This window comes from Polyodon spathula, chromosome 54 (genome assembly GCF_017654505.1).
Source record: "Polyodon spathula isolate WHYD16114869_AA chromosome 54, ASM1765450v1, whole genome shotgun sequence".
In the NCBI taxonomy this organism is placed as follows: domain Eukaryota; kingdom Metazoa; phylum Chordata; class Actinopteri; order Acipenseriformes; family Polyodontidae; genus Polyodon; species Polyodon spathula.
In genome coordinates, this window is record NC_054587.1 from 287594 (window position 1) to 305758 (window position 18165).

Here is an 18165-nt window from a genome sequence, read left to right on the forward strand (position 1 = left end):
GAACACGGTCCGGGAATAGCCGAGAAAATCCAAAATTCCTGAATATCCCAGACAAGAATCCCAGCGCCACCGCAGCTGATTTAGGACTGAGGTAATAACTCGAAACGCCCTGCAAGACATTGCAACAACAGATACATGTAACATACTGACAGGGATAAAGAGATGGGGTGGGGGGTGGAACATATACAGTCGCGTGTGGCTCCGTGTTCCTGTTTATCTGACTATTTGAAATGAATTGCATGCGCGGCCTATTCAAGTCATCGACGAGGCAATCATTCATTTGCCTGGCCAGTTTTCCAAGATGTTAAGTTCCAATGGTTTTGGTTTCAAACCCAACAACTAATCAAAACGGCAGAAGCAATCTGTGATGGGGTGGGGTTGACCGGAACCCCAGACCCCGATTGAAAACGATACATTGTTGCTGTCGTCCATATCCTTTCAACTCACATCGATTCCAGCTCGATGAGTCCCGCCAAACTTCCAATGCGCTTTTCTTTTTTTTAGCCAGAGCAGCCCCTTCAAAACTTAATATGGCAAAGAGGTCGGAGCCAGACAGAGTGTGAAACGGAGATAGAGGGAGGCCAGCTATCCGTGTCAAACATAGCTCTCGCCCCCCCCTCTCTTCTCCCTCCCCCTTTTCCCCTCGCCTTTTTTACCCAGCCCACACACCCTCCTCTCTTCTCACACTTTTTTGGTCCCCCGTCCCCAGAACGGTCGCTACTTTCGTACTGTGAGGACCAACCCCCGCCTCCCTCCCTCCCTCCCATCCCGTCCTGGTTGAGAGAGAACATTAATGGCACCTTGAAACTCTTCTCAAGCACCCCAACAAAAACAGTCAGTTTTTTTGTTTGTTTGTTTTGTTTTTGTTTTGTTTTGTTTTTTTGACAGGAGAAAACGTAAACAAGTTTGAAAGGTAATTTAACTGCGGCGTCTAGTCATGAAGTTAGCCTGGCTGCTTCTCGCGGCTCTGTGCCTCTTCTCCTGCGGGGTCGGGAGGGTCTGTCAGGCGGAAGAAGGGCTCGATTTTCCCGAGTACGATGGCAAGGACCGCGTGCACGACCTCAACACCAAGAACTTCAAGGCTATCATGAAGAAATATGACGTCATGGTCATTCTGTACCACGAACCCGTGGAGAGCGACCGCGCCTCCCAGAAACAGTTTCAGATGGAAGAACTCATTTTAGAGGTGCTGGCGTCTGTGTGTCTGTCTGCCTGTTAATAATAATAATAATAATATATAATAATTATTCTATATAATAATATAATATTATGCATATATGTATTATTTATCCAAGGCGACCTCAGTCAGTCTAGACTTAAATAATTACAAAAGATATATATATATATATATATATATAGATTATTACATTCTATTATGATATATATCATATTATATATATATCATAATATATATATAGATATATAATATACTATAAACCCTAATATATTAGTCTTACATGACATCCTGAAACCCCTAACACGTTATTGAGTCAGGACAGGACATCCTGAAAATATCATGGAAGGTTTGCGTGAATTAAAGGGTTTATTAGTTCACATGGATTCTGTTGCGCTAACAGGTGTCGACCCTGCTCTATAACGGCGTTCTATCCATATACAGCTCTGTCCAAAAGCTTTGCATCACCCTATGGGATTAACTATTCACAGAGTCTTGCTCAGTAAGGCTACGTTAACACATTGAATTATATACCACCGGCTGTGTAGTTTTCCCCATATACTTAACTGACAGAAATGTGACATTGCCAACTCTAACATGAAATGCTTACTGTGTCACAGTTATGGCTCCCGGTAGAGTTTTATGAGATTTCATTTGGTAGTTTAATTGATTACACGACGTTAAATAAAATATCTGGATTCCATATAGATTTATTTTGTCTGTATATGGAAATAACTGTACGACAGTTCTTTCCTGAGTGAAAATGGTTTGTTTTCAGAAGCACTTTTGAAGAAGTCTCCCTAATGCTTCCTTAGTCAGGTCTGTTCTGTCGGGACCCATTGCAGTCAACTGCTCTACAGGGAGCTTCAGTCAACCTTTTGGCGTGTCTACTGTAGACAAATATTTCAGTACCTCTTAAAGGGGTAACGACCACGCGTAATGAGGGTTGTTACAAGTTTTGCGTAATTTAATTTCAACTGTATGAAACGTTTTGAATCAGAATTTTAGGATTTATATAAATGATCTCGCAAAAGTCTACCGGAAACCATAACAGTGGTATTTCATGTTAGATTTCGAAATGTCAGATTTTTTCTGTTAAGTATCTGGAAAACTAAAAAAACAACGCAGCGTGCAATTCAATATGTTAACGTAACATTATTCAACAGGATTCACTCGACTTCATGAAGCGAAATTAATTCATTCTGTAGGGCGAGGATGTAAAACTTTTGGACCAAAGCAACAGCGGCACATCAATGAAAGACTTTTTCTGTACAAAGAAAGGAGGCTCCAAAAAATTCCCCCAAGTTTGATTAAAGCTATCAGTCTCGTAGATCTGAAGCAGCAGTCGCGGAATGGTAAGAGTTAATCATCCACACTGCTGTCCGAAGCACTCATCCCTTATCCCCTCGGCTTCATACTGGAAACAGGTGGCAGATGCGCCAACAGCACTTTGAATCTTAGCCTGGAGAGTTATCAGATACACAACAAAACGCGCAACACCAAACTCTATCTCCGGGAAAACTGGACCGATCGAAGACTTTGAAACGAAAAGTGATTTAAACTATAAGGTTTCTTTTGGCGTTTCTAAATATATCGCTGGGGGTTTATAGCTATTATAAACAAGCTGCATGTTCATAATTTCCAAATAGCCCCTTCATATATTCTATTCCTGTACCACTCCGACCGCACGTTTAGCATCAGTCTTTATAGAATGAACTAATTTTGCTTCATGAAGTCAAATCTGCCGAATAATGTTACGCTTCTGACAATTATTTTTTTTTTAATTATGTCTCAATCCTAAAATGACGCTACACTTTGTGGGCATTACCGAGGGTGCTGAATTGTTACTCAAAATACTGGTCCTGAAACGCATGAATAATGTAATTGTGTGTGTGTGTGTGTGTGTGTGTGGTGTGTGTGTGTGTGTGTGTGTGTGTGTGTGTGTGTGTGTGTGTGTGTGTTTATTAAAATTATATGTGTGTGTTATGCTTGTAGGTATTTTGTCCTGCTAATTTATTGCTTAGTTATCATGAGATATTCCAGGATTTTTAATTAAACAACAGATTTCTGTTCCAATGTTTGATTATATTGGCTTTTATTTCGCTGTGTCATTACATTGCCATAGAGACAGTCTGGTTAGTGCAGTGATGTATCTTACTGTAAATTCTTTAAGAGAAGACTCGGTTCTTTGCTGGCCAGTGTAATGCAAATGGGTCGAATCTCAAGATTAAAAACACACTGATCTCACTTAGCTATTTCAAGTAATCGTGGCTAAATAATAATAATAATAATAATAATAAAATAATAATAATAATAATAATAAATCTCAGCCACTTCACATTTTCATTCACACCATAGACCTCGAGTGTGCGGTTTTATAAGAAACACACACACACACACACACACACACACACACACACACACACACACAGTCAGTTTAAAACACGACAGTTTGGTGTACTACTTCAGATTAAAGGACGTTCTCGGTTTCTAAGGGTTGTTTTCGGGTTATCCGTTTGCACTCCCTGGGTCGTTCCACCTCAGCAGTGACGTCCCTGACTAAAAGAAAGCACGTCAGTCAATACGAGGAAGCAGCTGACTGGCTACTGACAAGCAGGCGAATTGGGGGCGGGAGCAAGTTGGCTCTCTAGACCACAGAGTGAAAGCAGGGCTTGCAAAAACAAGAACGTCTTTAATCAAACTGTGCACGCGAGTCCTAGTGTGTGAGGACGAGTGGATGTGCATCAGAAATCGCATGCAACTCTTTCATCAGCTACCCTGACTTTAACCGCTAGTGGTCGGCAGGCTGCTCCAGTGGTCTAGGAGAGATAATTGCGCGAATCTATAGCAAGTGGTTTAAGTTGAAACTCAGCGTGGTAGCGTTCGTTCAAATGACCACAGGTGCGGATACTGTATAGGTTCAAACGCATAGCTCGTCACTTGTGGCATTGCTAGTGTTGCAGCTTGCAGTGTCTGGCAATGCAATTGAATTATGTCCTATAGGGTAATAAGGCAGGAGGAGGTGCGGTATTGTGTTGTTTATTATTGTGTTCTCCCTTTAGTGTTGAAGGATTAGGTTGAGTGGCGTCTCTCCTCAATACTGGTGGCGTGTTTGTTATGAGTGACACGACTAATCAGATCGTGTTACCCAGTGATAAGTCTGGCGATGTACAGCTGTGGCCGAAATTCTAAGGGTATGTTTGTGGAGACAGGGCTGCTCAGGGGAGCCTCTGTGCGGCTTGGAAACTGGATTTCAGGAGACTGGGTTTCAGGCCACTGCGCGGCACAGCAGACAGGGAGACTTGGGGTTTGATACAGTCTCCTCAAACTAGTTGTCCCGCCGGACGGGGGTCTTCTGGAACCAGGTTTCAAGTCGCCGCTTCGTGTTCCCTAGGCTTTAGAGTACAGCTTGTCTTACCAGTGAAATAACCCCCGCCCCTTCCAGGGCCGCCTTCATTGCCAATAACCAACCAGCTGCTTCCCCTTCTGACTGACGCGCTTTGTAGCCTGTAAGATGCTTGGATTCAGAAGCCACGTTGTGCTTTAAATCAGGCGTCCTAAACTCCTGCGTTTCACGGCGTGTGGCTGCGTGTTCCCCTTTTCTCTCACTGTTTGAAATTAACTGCACCTGTGGCTTATTAAAGCCGTCAATTCAACTGGACAAGCGCTAATCTGCCTGACAATTTTACCAAGATTTTCAGTTCCAGTGGTTTGATTTCAGCCAGTCAAAGCTACGGAATCAACGCGGCGTTCGAATACATTCGCACACGCTGCTGTATCACGCATGTCATCTGTTTTATTTATAATCTCCCAAAACCTATAAACAGCTTCCAAACAGAGGCGCCTGATCTGGTATAACAGGACATCTGTTGTAGGCAGTTGGGTTCGGTTCGTCCCCCCCCCGCCCGTCCTCACCCAACCCACTCGAGTTCAAGTTCAGTAATATATATATATATATATATATATATATATATATATATATATATCTATATATCAGATATATATATATATATATCATATATTTGAGTAAAACGTAGAATAAACTCATTTTGCTCCATAAAGTACTAAACTGTTGTCCAGTCGCTGTGCGTGTTTGCCTGTCCGTGCTGTGTACTCGAAGGAGATCTCCATGGATAATTCCTTCACGTTTGCTGAGGGCAGTGTTACCGAATGCTGCCTCAGTAGTACTGTACGTGTCAGCATAACCCCTGCAATGCAGTCCTAGTGCCATGACCCAGAAAATAGCCAGGGGATGGAATATGCGTGTGCCTCTAAATTTATCTGCATTGCTGCTGACTAGCAGCGCTGGGTAACGAGAGCCTATATTTAGGGCAATGTGATTTACTGAGATCGCGATTCTGCCCATTCAGACAACCCCCACCTCCACCGCTCCACCCTGCGCTCAGCTCTCCTGCCCTCTGGTGGCGGCAGGGTGGAACTGCGCGCTGTTCTGTTTTAAAAGGCACCAACTCTGGTCAAAGGTTTGTAGAACGGACTCCTTTTGCTTAATGAAGTCAGACCTGCCGTACAACGTTACGTTAACACGTTGGATTCCGTACCAGCGCTTTGTGGTTTCCCCCATATTCTTAATGGGACGTTTTGGATATCAAACTTTTATGGCTTCCGGTAGACTTTATTTTTTTTTCCGAGATCATTTTGTAGTTTCTTTGATTGCATGATGTAATATAACATATTTTAATTGTGTTCATGTATTTTATTTTATTTTTTATATTTAAAATTATGTCTTAATCTTAAATTTCTAGGCGATGCAAAACGTTTGGACAGAGCTGTAAATGCATTTCTCCAACGTCATTTTCAGATATAGCCGGAACACAGTTTGAGGCAGCATGGTAGTGAAAACTAGCAAGGAGGGTCATTACAGTCCTGGAAACGCTGGGCCCTCGCTCTCTCTCTCTCTCTCTGTGTGTGTCTCTGTGAGTGTGTGTGTGTCTGTGAGTGTGTGTGTGTGTGTGTGTGTGTGTGAGAGAGAGAGATGCGGTTAATATGAACAGCTACTGCAGCGTTCTACTAGATACGAGATCCCTTTACACACAAATGCTCGCTGACCCTCACCCCTACACTATACAGAAATCGCCCCTTTGTCAATCTGCAGCTATGGGGAAAGATTTGTACCGCCTACAATTTTAAGATGGAGACATTTATTTATTTGTTTTAAAACAATATGAACATAATTTAGATTTTTTTATTTTACAGCATGCAATTGTAAGAAACTACAAAGTGATATCGCAAAAAAACCCAATCTCTATACCAGAAGCCATAATAATAGTACAGTTGTATTTCATGTTAGATTTGAATTTTTTTTTTAAATGCATCACGTTAAGTAACTGGATTCTTAATTAATTCTATAGCGTGATGCAACACTTTTGGCCAAGAGCTGTATTCTGGAAGTTCTAAACTGCATAATATTTGTATGGCTACTATTATTAATATTACTGCTTAAATATAAACATCACTCTAAAAACACGACTTCTCTTTACAGCTGTTAACTAACAGAGCTGCCTTGACCTATCAGGTATGTTCCAGGAGCCCGCCTTGAGCTGTCCCCGCTGCCTCCAGAGCCACGCTCGCATTCCCCCAGCATCCCAAAGGCGTTCTCTGCATTGCAGGCTGCTAATGCACTCCAGCGCTGCTCTGACTGCAAGGCAAACCTGGGGTCAATTCCAAAAATTCCAAATTCCAAATTCCCAATTCCAGCAGCACTGTTTTGCTGAAACCATCGTTCTAATTCCAATGCCAGTGACGAATGCAGGTGTAATCAAACTGTAATCGATCAATCGCACGGTTGGACGATGATTATTACACTTACGAAGTTCAGCTATCATTACAGTTGGATCGCAATAGCTGTTGATTTACACAATTGCCCTTAACGGAGGGGGGGGGGGGTCCAGATGCGGTTACTTCAAGATCTAGCGCTGTTTTTATTCCAACTAAGCTCTGAGTCACTTCACTGTAGCCTTCATTGTACTAACTAGTTACTCACTTGAACTAACTAGTTACATCATTTTCCAGCTGACTTGAAATCTGCAACTGTTTAAGAGCATAAGGTAAAACGTTTAGCCAGAGCTAAAGTTACAAAAATAAAGTGGCGTTTTTCTTATAAAAAAATGACAGGGCATTAACAGTGTTAAATCTATTTAGGGAACGTGATTGATTGCATATATTTATTCCAGACGCAGAGCAAGATACTGTAAAAGCAGATCAACATTTACAAGGCCAAATGCAAGCAGATAATCATCTGTTTTTGGCACCTGTCTCCGCGTCGCTCTCGTTTAGCTGCTGTCCCGCCTGCTCGATCCCCAAGCAAATCGCTCCCAATTGGCGGATGCAGGTGCCCGTTACAAGCTCCAATTTCAACAGAATTAGAAAGTGCAAAACCAGCAGCAGCACGGGCTTTAACTTGTAAGGGCCGAAATGTGTGCTGTTGCTGGGCTCGCGCGTATAATTCCGTACCGAGTGAACCTTTCCAGCGACAGGCCAAACGTTTTGCATCATCCTAGAATTTTAGGTTTGAGACGCCAAATTTAAAAAAATCCATATATATATATATATATATATATATATATATATATATATATATATATATATATATATATATATAGTTTGGATATACTAGCATGATCGTGTAATGAAATAAATAATAAATACAAATGTATTATCTACCAGCCATCTAGTCGTGTAATGAAAATAAATAAATAAATACAAAATTATGTCGTAAAAGTCTACCGGAAGCCATAATAGTAGTACAGTGGTATTTCATGGTAGATTTTGGAAATGTGATATATTTTGTTGTCAAAACTACAAAGCGCTGCGTGTGTGGAATTCAATATGTTAACAAGGGAACATTATTCAGCAGCTTTCACTGGACTCTATGAAGCTGAGGGAGTTCATTCTATATAGAGGGGGTGCAATTCAATATGTTAACAAGGGAACATTATTCAGCAGCTTTCACTGGACTCTATGAAGCTGAGGGAGTTCATTCTATATAGAGGGGGTGCAATTCAATATGTTAACAAGGGAACATTATTCAGCAGCTTTCACTGGACTCTATGAAGCTGAGGGAGTTCATTCTATATAGAGGGGGTGCAATTCAATATGTTAACAAGGGAACATTATTCAGCAGCTTTCACTGGACTCTATGAAGCTGAGGGAGTTCATTCTATATAGAGGGGGTGCAATTCAATATGTTAACAAGGGAACATTATTCAGCAGCTTTCACTGGACTCTATGAAGCTGAGTGAGTTCATTCTATATAGAGGGGGTGCAATTCAATATGTTAACAAGGGAACATTATTCAGCAGCTTTCACTGGACTCTATGAAGCTGAGGGAGTTCATTCTATATAGAGGGGGTGCAATTCAATATGTTAACAAGGGAACATTATTCAGCAGCTTTCACTGGACTCTATGAAGCTGAGGGAGTTCATTCTATATAGAGGGGGTGCAATTCAATATGTTAACAAGGGAACATTATTCAGCAGCTTTCACTGGACTCTATGAAGCTGAGGGAGTTCATTCTATATAGAGGGGGTGCAATTCAATATGTTAACAAGGGAACATTATTCAGCAGCTTTCACTGGACTCTATGAAGCTGAGGGAGTTCATTCTATATAGAGGGGGTGCAATTCAATATGTTAACAAGGGAACATTATTCAGCAGCTTTCACTGGACTCTATGAAGCTGAGGGAGTTCATTCTATATAGAGGGGGTGCAATTCAATATGTTAACAAGGGAACATTATTCAGCAGCTTTCACTGGACTCTATGAAGCTGAGGGAGTTCATTCTATATAGAGGGGGTGCAATTCAATATGTTAACAAGGGAACATTATTCAGCAGCTTTCATTGGACTTTACGAAGCTTAGTTAGTTAATTCTATAGGGTGATACACAACTTTTGGCCAGAAGTAATGTTCAGATTCGTGTAAACCGTTAAAAATAAGAGTAGGCGAACACCGTACAAAAGGGTTTGTATTTGCACGCTCCTTAAAGTGTTGCAAAGATGTGTTCTGCGGTCTAAGGGAAGTTTTCTCGCAGGGGTGGGGGGTGGGGTTAATGCACGGAACAGCCTACCAGGTGAAGTAGCAGGGTCTAAAACACTGGATCGAAAGACATACTAGATTCTGCTAGCAAGGGACCAGCCTTGACGGGCTGAATGGCTTTCTCGCGTCCGCAAGCTTACGTTCTTATCGAGGCGGTGCAGGAATGACGTGTTGAGCATTGTCCAGAGAATGCTGAATGTTTGCTTCAGATACAGACGTGTCGGACTCCAGTCCCCGAGGCTCGCCTGGTCTTGTGGTTTCAGGTCCAACGCAATCTCGATCAGCTTTATTGATCTAATCCTTTGTTAGATTGGACACGATTCATTCTTTTTGTTTTCTTCCTCAAGGTCTTTTACAGTTGACGATTTAACACAAAGGAACGGAGTTTGACACCCCTGTCTCAGAACGAAGCACTCGACTCGAGCATCCCGTGTTTTATTGGCTGTTCATCTAGGTGAACGAAGGCACGTCAATCCGCTGAAACCTCGCGTTTTCAATTCTCTCTCTTGCAGTTAGCGGCCCAGGTTCTCGATGACTTGGAGGACGAAGACATCGGGTTCGGTCTGGTGGACTCAGAGAAAGATGCAGCGGTTGCCAAGAAACTGGGTAAGACTTTCGATCAGCTGATGCAGAGGAGAACCGATTGCATGTACAGCTATGAGCAAAAAAGTTTTGCATCATCACCCTATAGAATTAACTAATTTTGCTTTGTAAAGTCGAATGAAAGTTGCTGAATAATGTTCCATTGTTCACATATTAGTTCTATATAGAGGGTATGGAATTCAACATGTTAACAAGGGAACATTATTCAGCAGCTTTCACTGGACTCTATGAAGCTGAGTGAGTTCATTCTATATAGAGGGGGTGCAATTCAATATGTTAACAAGGGAACATTATTCAGCAGCTTTCACTGGACTCTATGAAGCTGAGTTCATTCTATATAGAGGGGGTGCAATTCAATATGTTAACAAGGGAACATTATTCAGCAGCTTTCATTGGACTCTATGGGTGAAGAAGCAAAACTTTTAGTCAGAGCTGCAATGAGGCACTGTTATTATTATTATTATTATTATTATTATTATTATTATTATTATTATTATTATTACAGGGCAGTACATGGTTACAATGGAAGACTTAAATACAGTGTCATTGAGAGTGAGTGAAAATAATAATACTCCTAAAATACATGAACTTGGATGCAACAAGTTATATCCACAGTGACAGATTAGCAGTGCAATAGTGCAAGGATAGAGCGTGAGCTGAGGATCCAGTAGCCTGGGGCTGAGAGCAGGCAAGTCCAGCACAGACCAGGAGGGGGTGATCAAGAGATGTACAAGTGCAGTCTGAACAGGGGGTATTTGAACGCTCAATGCTGGTACAAAGTGCGATTGGATACAAAGGGTTTTGACTGGAAGTCTGTGTCTGTGTGAGCAGGTATGGACGAAGAGGACTCCATTTACATCTTCACAGACGATGAGGTCATCGAGTACGACGGGGAGCTGGCAGCTGACACTCTGGTCGAGTTCATTCTGGACGTGAGTCTGTCAATCATTTGGAAGTATAGGTCCAGAAGTCAGCGGTGCGGTCGAGGAGGACCACAGAGAGAGAGAGAGGAGAATTCTGACAAGATGAAGCAGAAAGAGACTTTGTGGAAATTAGATAAATGCACCTATTTATTTTCTGAGTTACTAGAATTCGGTATGCAAATAAAATGTGATTTAATGTCATAATACTTATTGTTTGAGAAAACCGATATTTTAGTGGCATTCCGCTACCTTCAGATTTAGGATTTATTTAGACCGCCGTCTTTTTCATTGAAGACATTTCAAAGAAAGCCCGCTGCCCGGTTGCTGGTTGCAGAGTGACGGGCAGCGCCTCAAGGCTTCTAACGGTGAATTCGAACCCTCATCCCCAGGTGATTGACGACCCCGTGGAGTTAATCGAAGGGGAGCGCGAGCTGCGGGCGTTCGAGAACATCGAGGACGAGATCAAACTGGTGGGATACTTCAAGAATGAGAATTCAGAGCGTACGTACCGTGAGACGAAGCTAAGAGGTTATGCAATGAACACACTGTAACGGGTCTCCCCCTAGTGGCTGATGGGTTAATAACAGTCACATCAGCATAAGACACGTTCTGACTTCTCCACTACGGAGCGTGCTCTTCAGGTTAAATGGTTTGTCTTTGGGCTGCGATGCCAATTCATTGCAACACACAACTGCACGCACTGTAAATGGACTTGCATTTGATAGGACACAGTCGCTATCCGATCCAAGCTGTGAAACTATATATTTTTTGTTACTCGTGTCTGCTTGCCTGACTCCTGCTATCCTCAATGATAGCAGCAGGTATGCATCCAACGAATCTCAAAGCAAGCTGTAAGCCAGATAAACAGAGATCTGATCATTCAGAATTAGAACAGCAGAACCCAAAGACACTCATGAATTACTGATTTAAAAAAATCGATTAAAAATGACATTTGAAGGCACTCGCTTTTTAAGTGAATTGTCTTCGGTACACCGACTGAAGCAAACCTTGATAAAAAATCTATTTCTATTTTAATTCCAGACTACAAAGAGTACGAAGATGCCGCTGAAGAGTTCCACCCGTACATCAACTTCTTTGCCACTTTTGAAGCGAAGGTGAGTCGGAGTTTTCAACATCCGCTGGTAATTTAGCGACACAGAAAGGATTCAAAACCTTATTTTTTTATTTCTTCTCCGTGGCCAGATCGCTAAGAAACTGGATCTGAAAATGAACGAGGTTGATTTTTACGAACCCTTCATGGATGAACCCAGACTGATCCCGGGAAAGCCGTACACAGAGGACGAGATTGTGGACTACATTGAGGATCACCAGAGGTATGAGGGACAGGCACTGTCTCTAAGATAACTTGATAGACCGTAGGAGCTTCCAATGCCAGAACAAAGCACCAGTCGAACAGCTAGCATCTGATTTCGATACACCCAATGATTGGCAAGAAAGGGATTGATACCTTACCTCAATCCATGACATTCCCGCTGTGCGCCACAGTTCTTCTCCTCCTCCCCAGCCTCCAGCTGTTTTTTTTGGCTTTGTCTAATGGGGAAGGGTGGCAATCCTACCCCCCCACCCCCACCCTCCTCACATTTCTATTTCTATTTTCTAGAAGAAAATAACACTCCAGACTCAATGAGTTCTGCTCTCGAGTTCCTGGCTATAGACAGAATTGTTAATAATTGGTGCTAGTACAATCACATATCCCCAGGCGTTAACAAACCATAAAAAGATTAACGCAGGCTCACTGAAAAAATTATTATATTAAAGGCAGGGAATGGAAACTAACTTATCTTTCTTGTTTGCTTTCAGGCCAACATTGAGGAAGCTGGAGCCATACAACATGTACGAGACCTGGGTGAGTCCAGAAGGTTGCAGCTTCGTAGAGTTCTTTCGTGGTAACGCCCCCCATGGTAAAACTAATGTTGTTTGTCCCTTCAGGTCTACAGCAGCACATGTGGACATCGTAAATTCTGTTGATAGCAACATACACAACAAAGAGAAAGTTAGGATCACATTTTTTGTGTGATTGCTGTTATAATGTCCTAGCATCAACTCGATTAGCCAACCTGTGATGTAAAGCATGAAGTGGAATTCAGAAAGCTGTACAGCTCTGGCCAAAAGTTTTGTATCACCTAGAATTTTAGGATTGAGACATAATTAAAAAAAAAAAAATATATGAACATAATGTAATCAAGAGGAACTGCAAAATAATATTGCAAAATGTCTACCGGAAGTCATAATAGTAGTACAGTATTTGAGTTTAGATATTTAAAAATCACATTCATCAATTATCATTTTTTCATTTTTTAAGTAGATGGGGAAAACTAAAAGCAATGGTGTGGAATTCACTATGTTAACAAGGGAACATTATTCAGCAGCTTTCACTGGACTCTATGAAGCTGAGGGAGTTCATTCTATATAGAGGGGGTGGAATTCAATATGTTAAAAAGGGAACATTATTCAGCAGCTTTCATTGGACTCTATGAAGCTGAGGGAGTTCATTCTATATAGAGGGGGTGCAATTCAATATGTTAACAAGGGAACATTATTCAGCAGCTTTCACTGGACTCTATGAAGCTGAGGGAGTTCATTCTAAATAGAGGGTGATGATGATGCAAAACTTTTGGCCACAGCTGTAACAGTAACTCCCACTGGTTAGAAAGTGGTGAGGGAGCATATAATTGGTGCTTTTTGAACGCTGCAATAGTAGCATACTGACGGTTTATCTCCTTGTCTTGTTTGCTGTCAGGAAGATGATATCGATGGGTTCCACATCGTCGCCTTTGCAGAAGAAGAGGACCCAGGTACCGTCAATCACTGCCTGGCCATGACCAAAAAAAAACCAAATAGTACACTGCAGTAAGAACACAAGAAAGTTTACAAACGAAAGGAGGCTATTCGCTTCCATCTTGCTTGTTTGGTTGTCAGTAGCGTATTGATCCCAGAATCTCATCAAGCAGCTTCTTGAAGGATCCCAGGGTGTCAGCTTCAGCAACATTACTGGGGAGTTGGTTCCAGACCCTCACAATTCTCTGTGTAAATAAAGTGCCTCCTGTTTTCTGTTCTGAACATAAGATCTATATACTGATGTCAGTGCGCAGAGCTATTTTTAGAATGGTAGTTGAGTTCCCAATGCAAACCCAATACAGAAATATCTCTCCAAACAATGTAATTAGGACACAAGATAAAATAAATACAGACCCATCAGGCAAGACCTCCGACTGTACCGCTCCAAGATCGTTGATCGTAGGATAATGGGTAACACTTTCCACTGAGTGTCTCTAATGACTATGAGTTTGCATAGCAGTTATTTAGTAACTCCATGTGTGCTCACACATCAGTACAATGTTATTATGAAGTTACAATGTGTTTTTGCATGATATAACTCTAGCCCCTTTCTGATACAACTGCATAATTCCCTATGTCGTGCAAAAAAGATTTACACAGAAAATGAATCAGAACAAACACAAAATAAAAAAAATACAGACAAGCAAACAAAATAGCTATAAAACAATGCCAACTTGTATCTGCAAGTCGATCCGATCTTCTCTCTCTCTCTCTCTCTTCCCACGCAGATGGTTTTGAGTTCCTGGAGATCCTGAAGGAAGTTGCTGAGGACAACACCGATAACCCAGACCTGAGCATCATTTGGATCGACCCCGATGACTTCCCCCTGGTGAGGAAAACCAAACAAAAAAAAAAAAATCTGCTTTCTAGCTGTGCCTACTGGGTGACTGAGAGCAGCGCCAGTCCATAAACCAGGGCGTTATTGAGCCCAGGAAATGCAGAAGGAAACAACAAACTTGTCGCAAGAACAGAAACTCAGGACAAGGGTCTAAAAACAGCTATTTTTTTTCCAACACTAGGTAGAACAATATATATATTTGCTATGGGAAAGGGTTCATCTTTGATGGAGCTCTGTAGGGTATGTCTGTTGTCACGGTCTTCATTTTACAATGTGCTTTGGAATGCTGTGAAGACCCAGCTGTGCAATTTCTCTAGATTTGTAGGCGTTTCTTCTTGTTTTGCATCCAGGGTTGGGTGATCAAGTCCCCTTTTTCTCAATTCCAAGACCTCATTGATCGAAACTGCCATTGGAGATACTCTGTTAAAAATGAGCTTCTCACTTTCAAATGGCAAACAAACGAATTCAATCAAAGTGGCTGTTTGTGTGTTTGTTAGTCAATTAAACTCGCTTGAAAAGGAAAGCAGTTGAATGATCGCCTTGATTATTATCCCGCCTCTAAGATGTCAAATCCGATTCCTTCAAAGGGGATTGGGAATTGCTTTTAGAAATGAATTGAAAAACAAGAAGTGACCCTCCACCTTGCTTCAGTGTTCAGTATGTCGTTTACCATTGTGATGTGATCAATATAAAACACGACTCTCTCTCTATTTTCTGCTCCATTGTATTCTGACTTCCCCTGTCTTGTTTCAGCTCATTCCCTACTGGGAGAAGACCTTCGACATCGACCTGTCTGCACCCCAGATTGGGGTTGTCAACGTCACTGATGTAAGTATAACCCTCACCTTTATCTCGCACCCATCCCGCCTGTGCTCTCTGTCTGCATTTCTCTTGAGTTTAATCAGAACCAAAATTGTGTCACAGTACAGCATGGTACCTTTAAGATGAGGGAACATAAAGCCACTTTTGCGGCTTGGAACTTGGTTTCAGGAGATTAGATTTCAGGCTACTGACCGGCACGCTGGAGGTGATTTGGGGTTTGTAATGCAGCCACCTCAAACTAGTTCTCCTGGTGGTCTCCTGGAAGGCTTCAAGCCGCTGTTCTTGAAGAAGTGGCTTCGTCTGGTTCAAGACAGTTGGGTAATATTAGTCAAATTGGGTCTTCCGTGCTGCACTCAGAGTATCAACTGGGAGTAGCTTTGTCAATTCCTTTGTAAGATTTTAAAGACTTTCAAAGTCCACCCTATTTCTTCTTAGTTGTATGGCTAAACGAACTAAAGTAATTGATGTAGATGTAAGAAGCAGCAGTCCCCCCCCCCCCTCCAGCCCACACAGAGTACATCATGACCCCGACTAGACGTGTCTCCTCTTAGTGCTGCTCGTTCTTGTGGTTCTCCACAGGCGGACAGCGTGTGGTTGGAGATGAAGGATGAAGATGACCTGCCCTCCGCTGAAGAGCTGGAGGATTGGATCGAGGATGTTCTCGATGGAGACATCAACACCGAGGATGATGATGATGATGACGACGATGACGACAGCAACGAGGATGATGACAGCGACGAGGATGATGACAGCGACGAAGACGACAGCGACGAAGACGATGACAGCGATGAAGATGACGATGACGATGACGATGACGATGACGATGATGATGATGACGATGATGATGATGATGATGATGATGATGATGATGACGACGATGACGATGACGATTAAACTCTCGTCTTTCAGAAAATCCGCCTGCTGCCCCCCAGAAAAACAGGCTGATTGTTTTGTCACAGTTTCTCTACATCACTGATCCCACCTTTCCTATCGCCCGCCCACCGTCTGTTATACCAACACCCTTCAAAAGTCACCTTTGCGTCACTCTCCTACTCAAGCACTCGTCTTGTTGTATGTCCTCCCATCGACACACTCAACTCAAACCCGTCCGTCTTCTCGAACAACCACTGCATCGCATTCTGAAACCTTCTCAATAGCCCAGCTTTCTGATTTTCGGGAGAACTCGTCATTTTCAACTGTCTAGTTTCTACCCCCCAACCCCCCCACAAAAAAATAAAGGTTTTGTCCTATCCTAAATAAAGATGGACAGCCAGGTGCCCATTGCCCAAAATAATTTTGGCTACTGTGTAGATCTTAGAAAAGCCACGACTGTATTCTGTAAGGAAACACCAGTCTTTACCCATTGACAACTTAAGACTTAATTCTGCTGTACAACCAATTATTCGTCACCGTCCCTATAGAAGGTTACCCTGCGACTACACTTAGCTTCTCATTTCATAAAGGCTAATCTGCAAACCCGATCCCCAAGCGCACACACCTCCTGATCATTTCCCTTTCATTGGAGCTGGCTTTGGGCAACCGTCTTGGAAACCCAATGGGCTTCAAAATTGTGTCCCACTCCCTCTATACCAATGGTTCTCAACCCTGGTCTTGGGGAGCCCCCTACCCTGCTGGTTATTCTTCCAACAGAGCTCTCAACTGCTTCACTGAATCCTTAACTGAACTAATAATTTGTCTAATCAGTCTTAATTATTTTAAACAGTTTGGGGTTTCAAGTCAAATGTAAGGAACTTGAATTCTCCAACTTCAAGTCAAATTAAGCAAATTATCAGTTCAATTAATGGCTCAGTTGAGTAAGTGAGCACTTAGTTGGAACAAAGCCCAGCAGGGTAGGGGGTCCTCCAGGACCAGGGTTGAGAATCATTGCTCTAGACCTTAAAGAACGGAACATGTCAGAAAGAAAAAAAACAACCAACCTTACTCCTCGGTGCCCCTGCGTCTTCTGGTTGTCATTCCAAAATTACTTAACTAAACCATTCATTGAACTGTAACAATTTCCTTAAAGGGCTTTTTAGTTCTTAAAAAAAGATTTCAAGTTACTCACACAAAGCTACAGTTAGCCTGAAACTGTTTAAGAGCTGGAAACAATTAAAAACGGCAAATTATTATAAATTCAATTAAGGGTTTAGTCGGGGAACTGAAAACTCAGTTGGAATGAAAAGGCAGAAGACACTGGGGTCCCTGAGGACCTGACTCGAGAACCACTGTCTTAAGGGTTTTCTGACTCTGTGCATATTTCTGTTGCATCTGAAATATGCACAGATCGGACCTAATATGCCCAGGAGCCTTGCTTCGTTTTTTACAGCAAAGTATCAGCTCACTTTGGGGCTGGATGCGTACATCAGAGGCTGATTTGAAGTTGGGTCTGGCCTACGTTTATTTCCTTGATATCTGCAATCAAGTTTTTGTTACCTTACATGGTATTGAACGGGGAGTTTATCCCCCTTGCCTGTGAAATAAATTGCTGTACAATGAAATGTTTTCTACTGGGAAAAAAAAGACATTTATTTGATTGATTTGTTAAAAGAAAAAAGTGATATAACTGTAAAGTCTTAAATATGAAGAAAAAAATGAACTAAATAAAAGCGTATTTCCAAGATCTCGTCTTGGGGAAAAAAAAAGAGAAAGACATCGAACCCCCACATGGTTGTGCTCTGTTTGTCATTTTTACAGCATCATTGTCTTTTTCATTGTGTTTCTTCGCTTATTTAGGGAGCGTATTGTTGTAATTATTATTTCCGATTACCCTATTTTTTTTTTGTTTAAGTAAACATCAGCTGCAGAGTCACTTCCAACAACATCTCACAACAAAGACGGAGCACAAGGAGGTTCAGCGACTAGGAGGTTCCAGTACTATATCTGAACTCCAT

At 42.0% G+C, this 18165-nt stretch overlaps 1 protein-coding gene across 2 annotated transcripts; it reads left to right on the forward strand.

Annotated features, from left to right (window-relative positions):
- The first annotated feature begins 839 nt into the window (after positions 1 to 839).
- On the forward strand, positions 840 to 17937 carry LOC121307262 (calsequestrin-1-like). 2 transcript variants are annotated; one of them, XM_041239426.1, is made up of 12 exons: positions 840 to 1186; positions 6675 to 6707; positions 9742 to 9835; positions 10664 to 10764; positions 11145 to 11256; positions 11797 to 11870; positions 11959 to 12089; positions 12577 to 12622; positions 13517 to 13571; positions 14343 to 14443; positions 15206 to 15280; positions 15854 to 17937. In XM_041239426.1, exons 1-12 carry the CDS (start codon positions 938 to 940, stop codon positions 16166 to 16168), a joined length of 1386 nt encoding a protein of 461 aa, XP_041095360.1. In that variant the 5' UTR covers positions 840 to 937; the 3' UTR covers positions 16169 to 17937. The 2 variants fall into 2 exon arrangements, with proteins under 2 accessions (XP_041095360.1, XP_041095362.1); XM_041239428.1 differs by lacking the exon at positions 6675 to 6707.
- Positions 17938 to 18165: the final 228 nt, after the last annotated feature.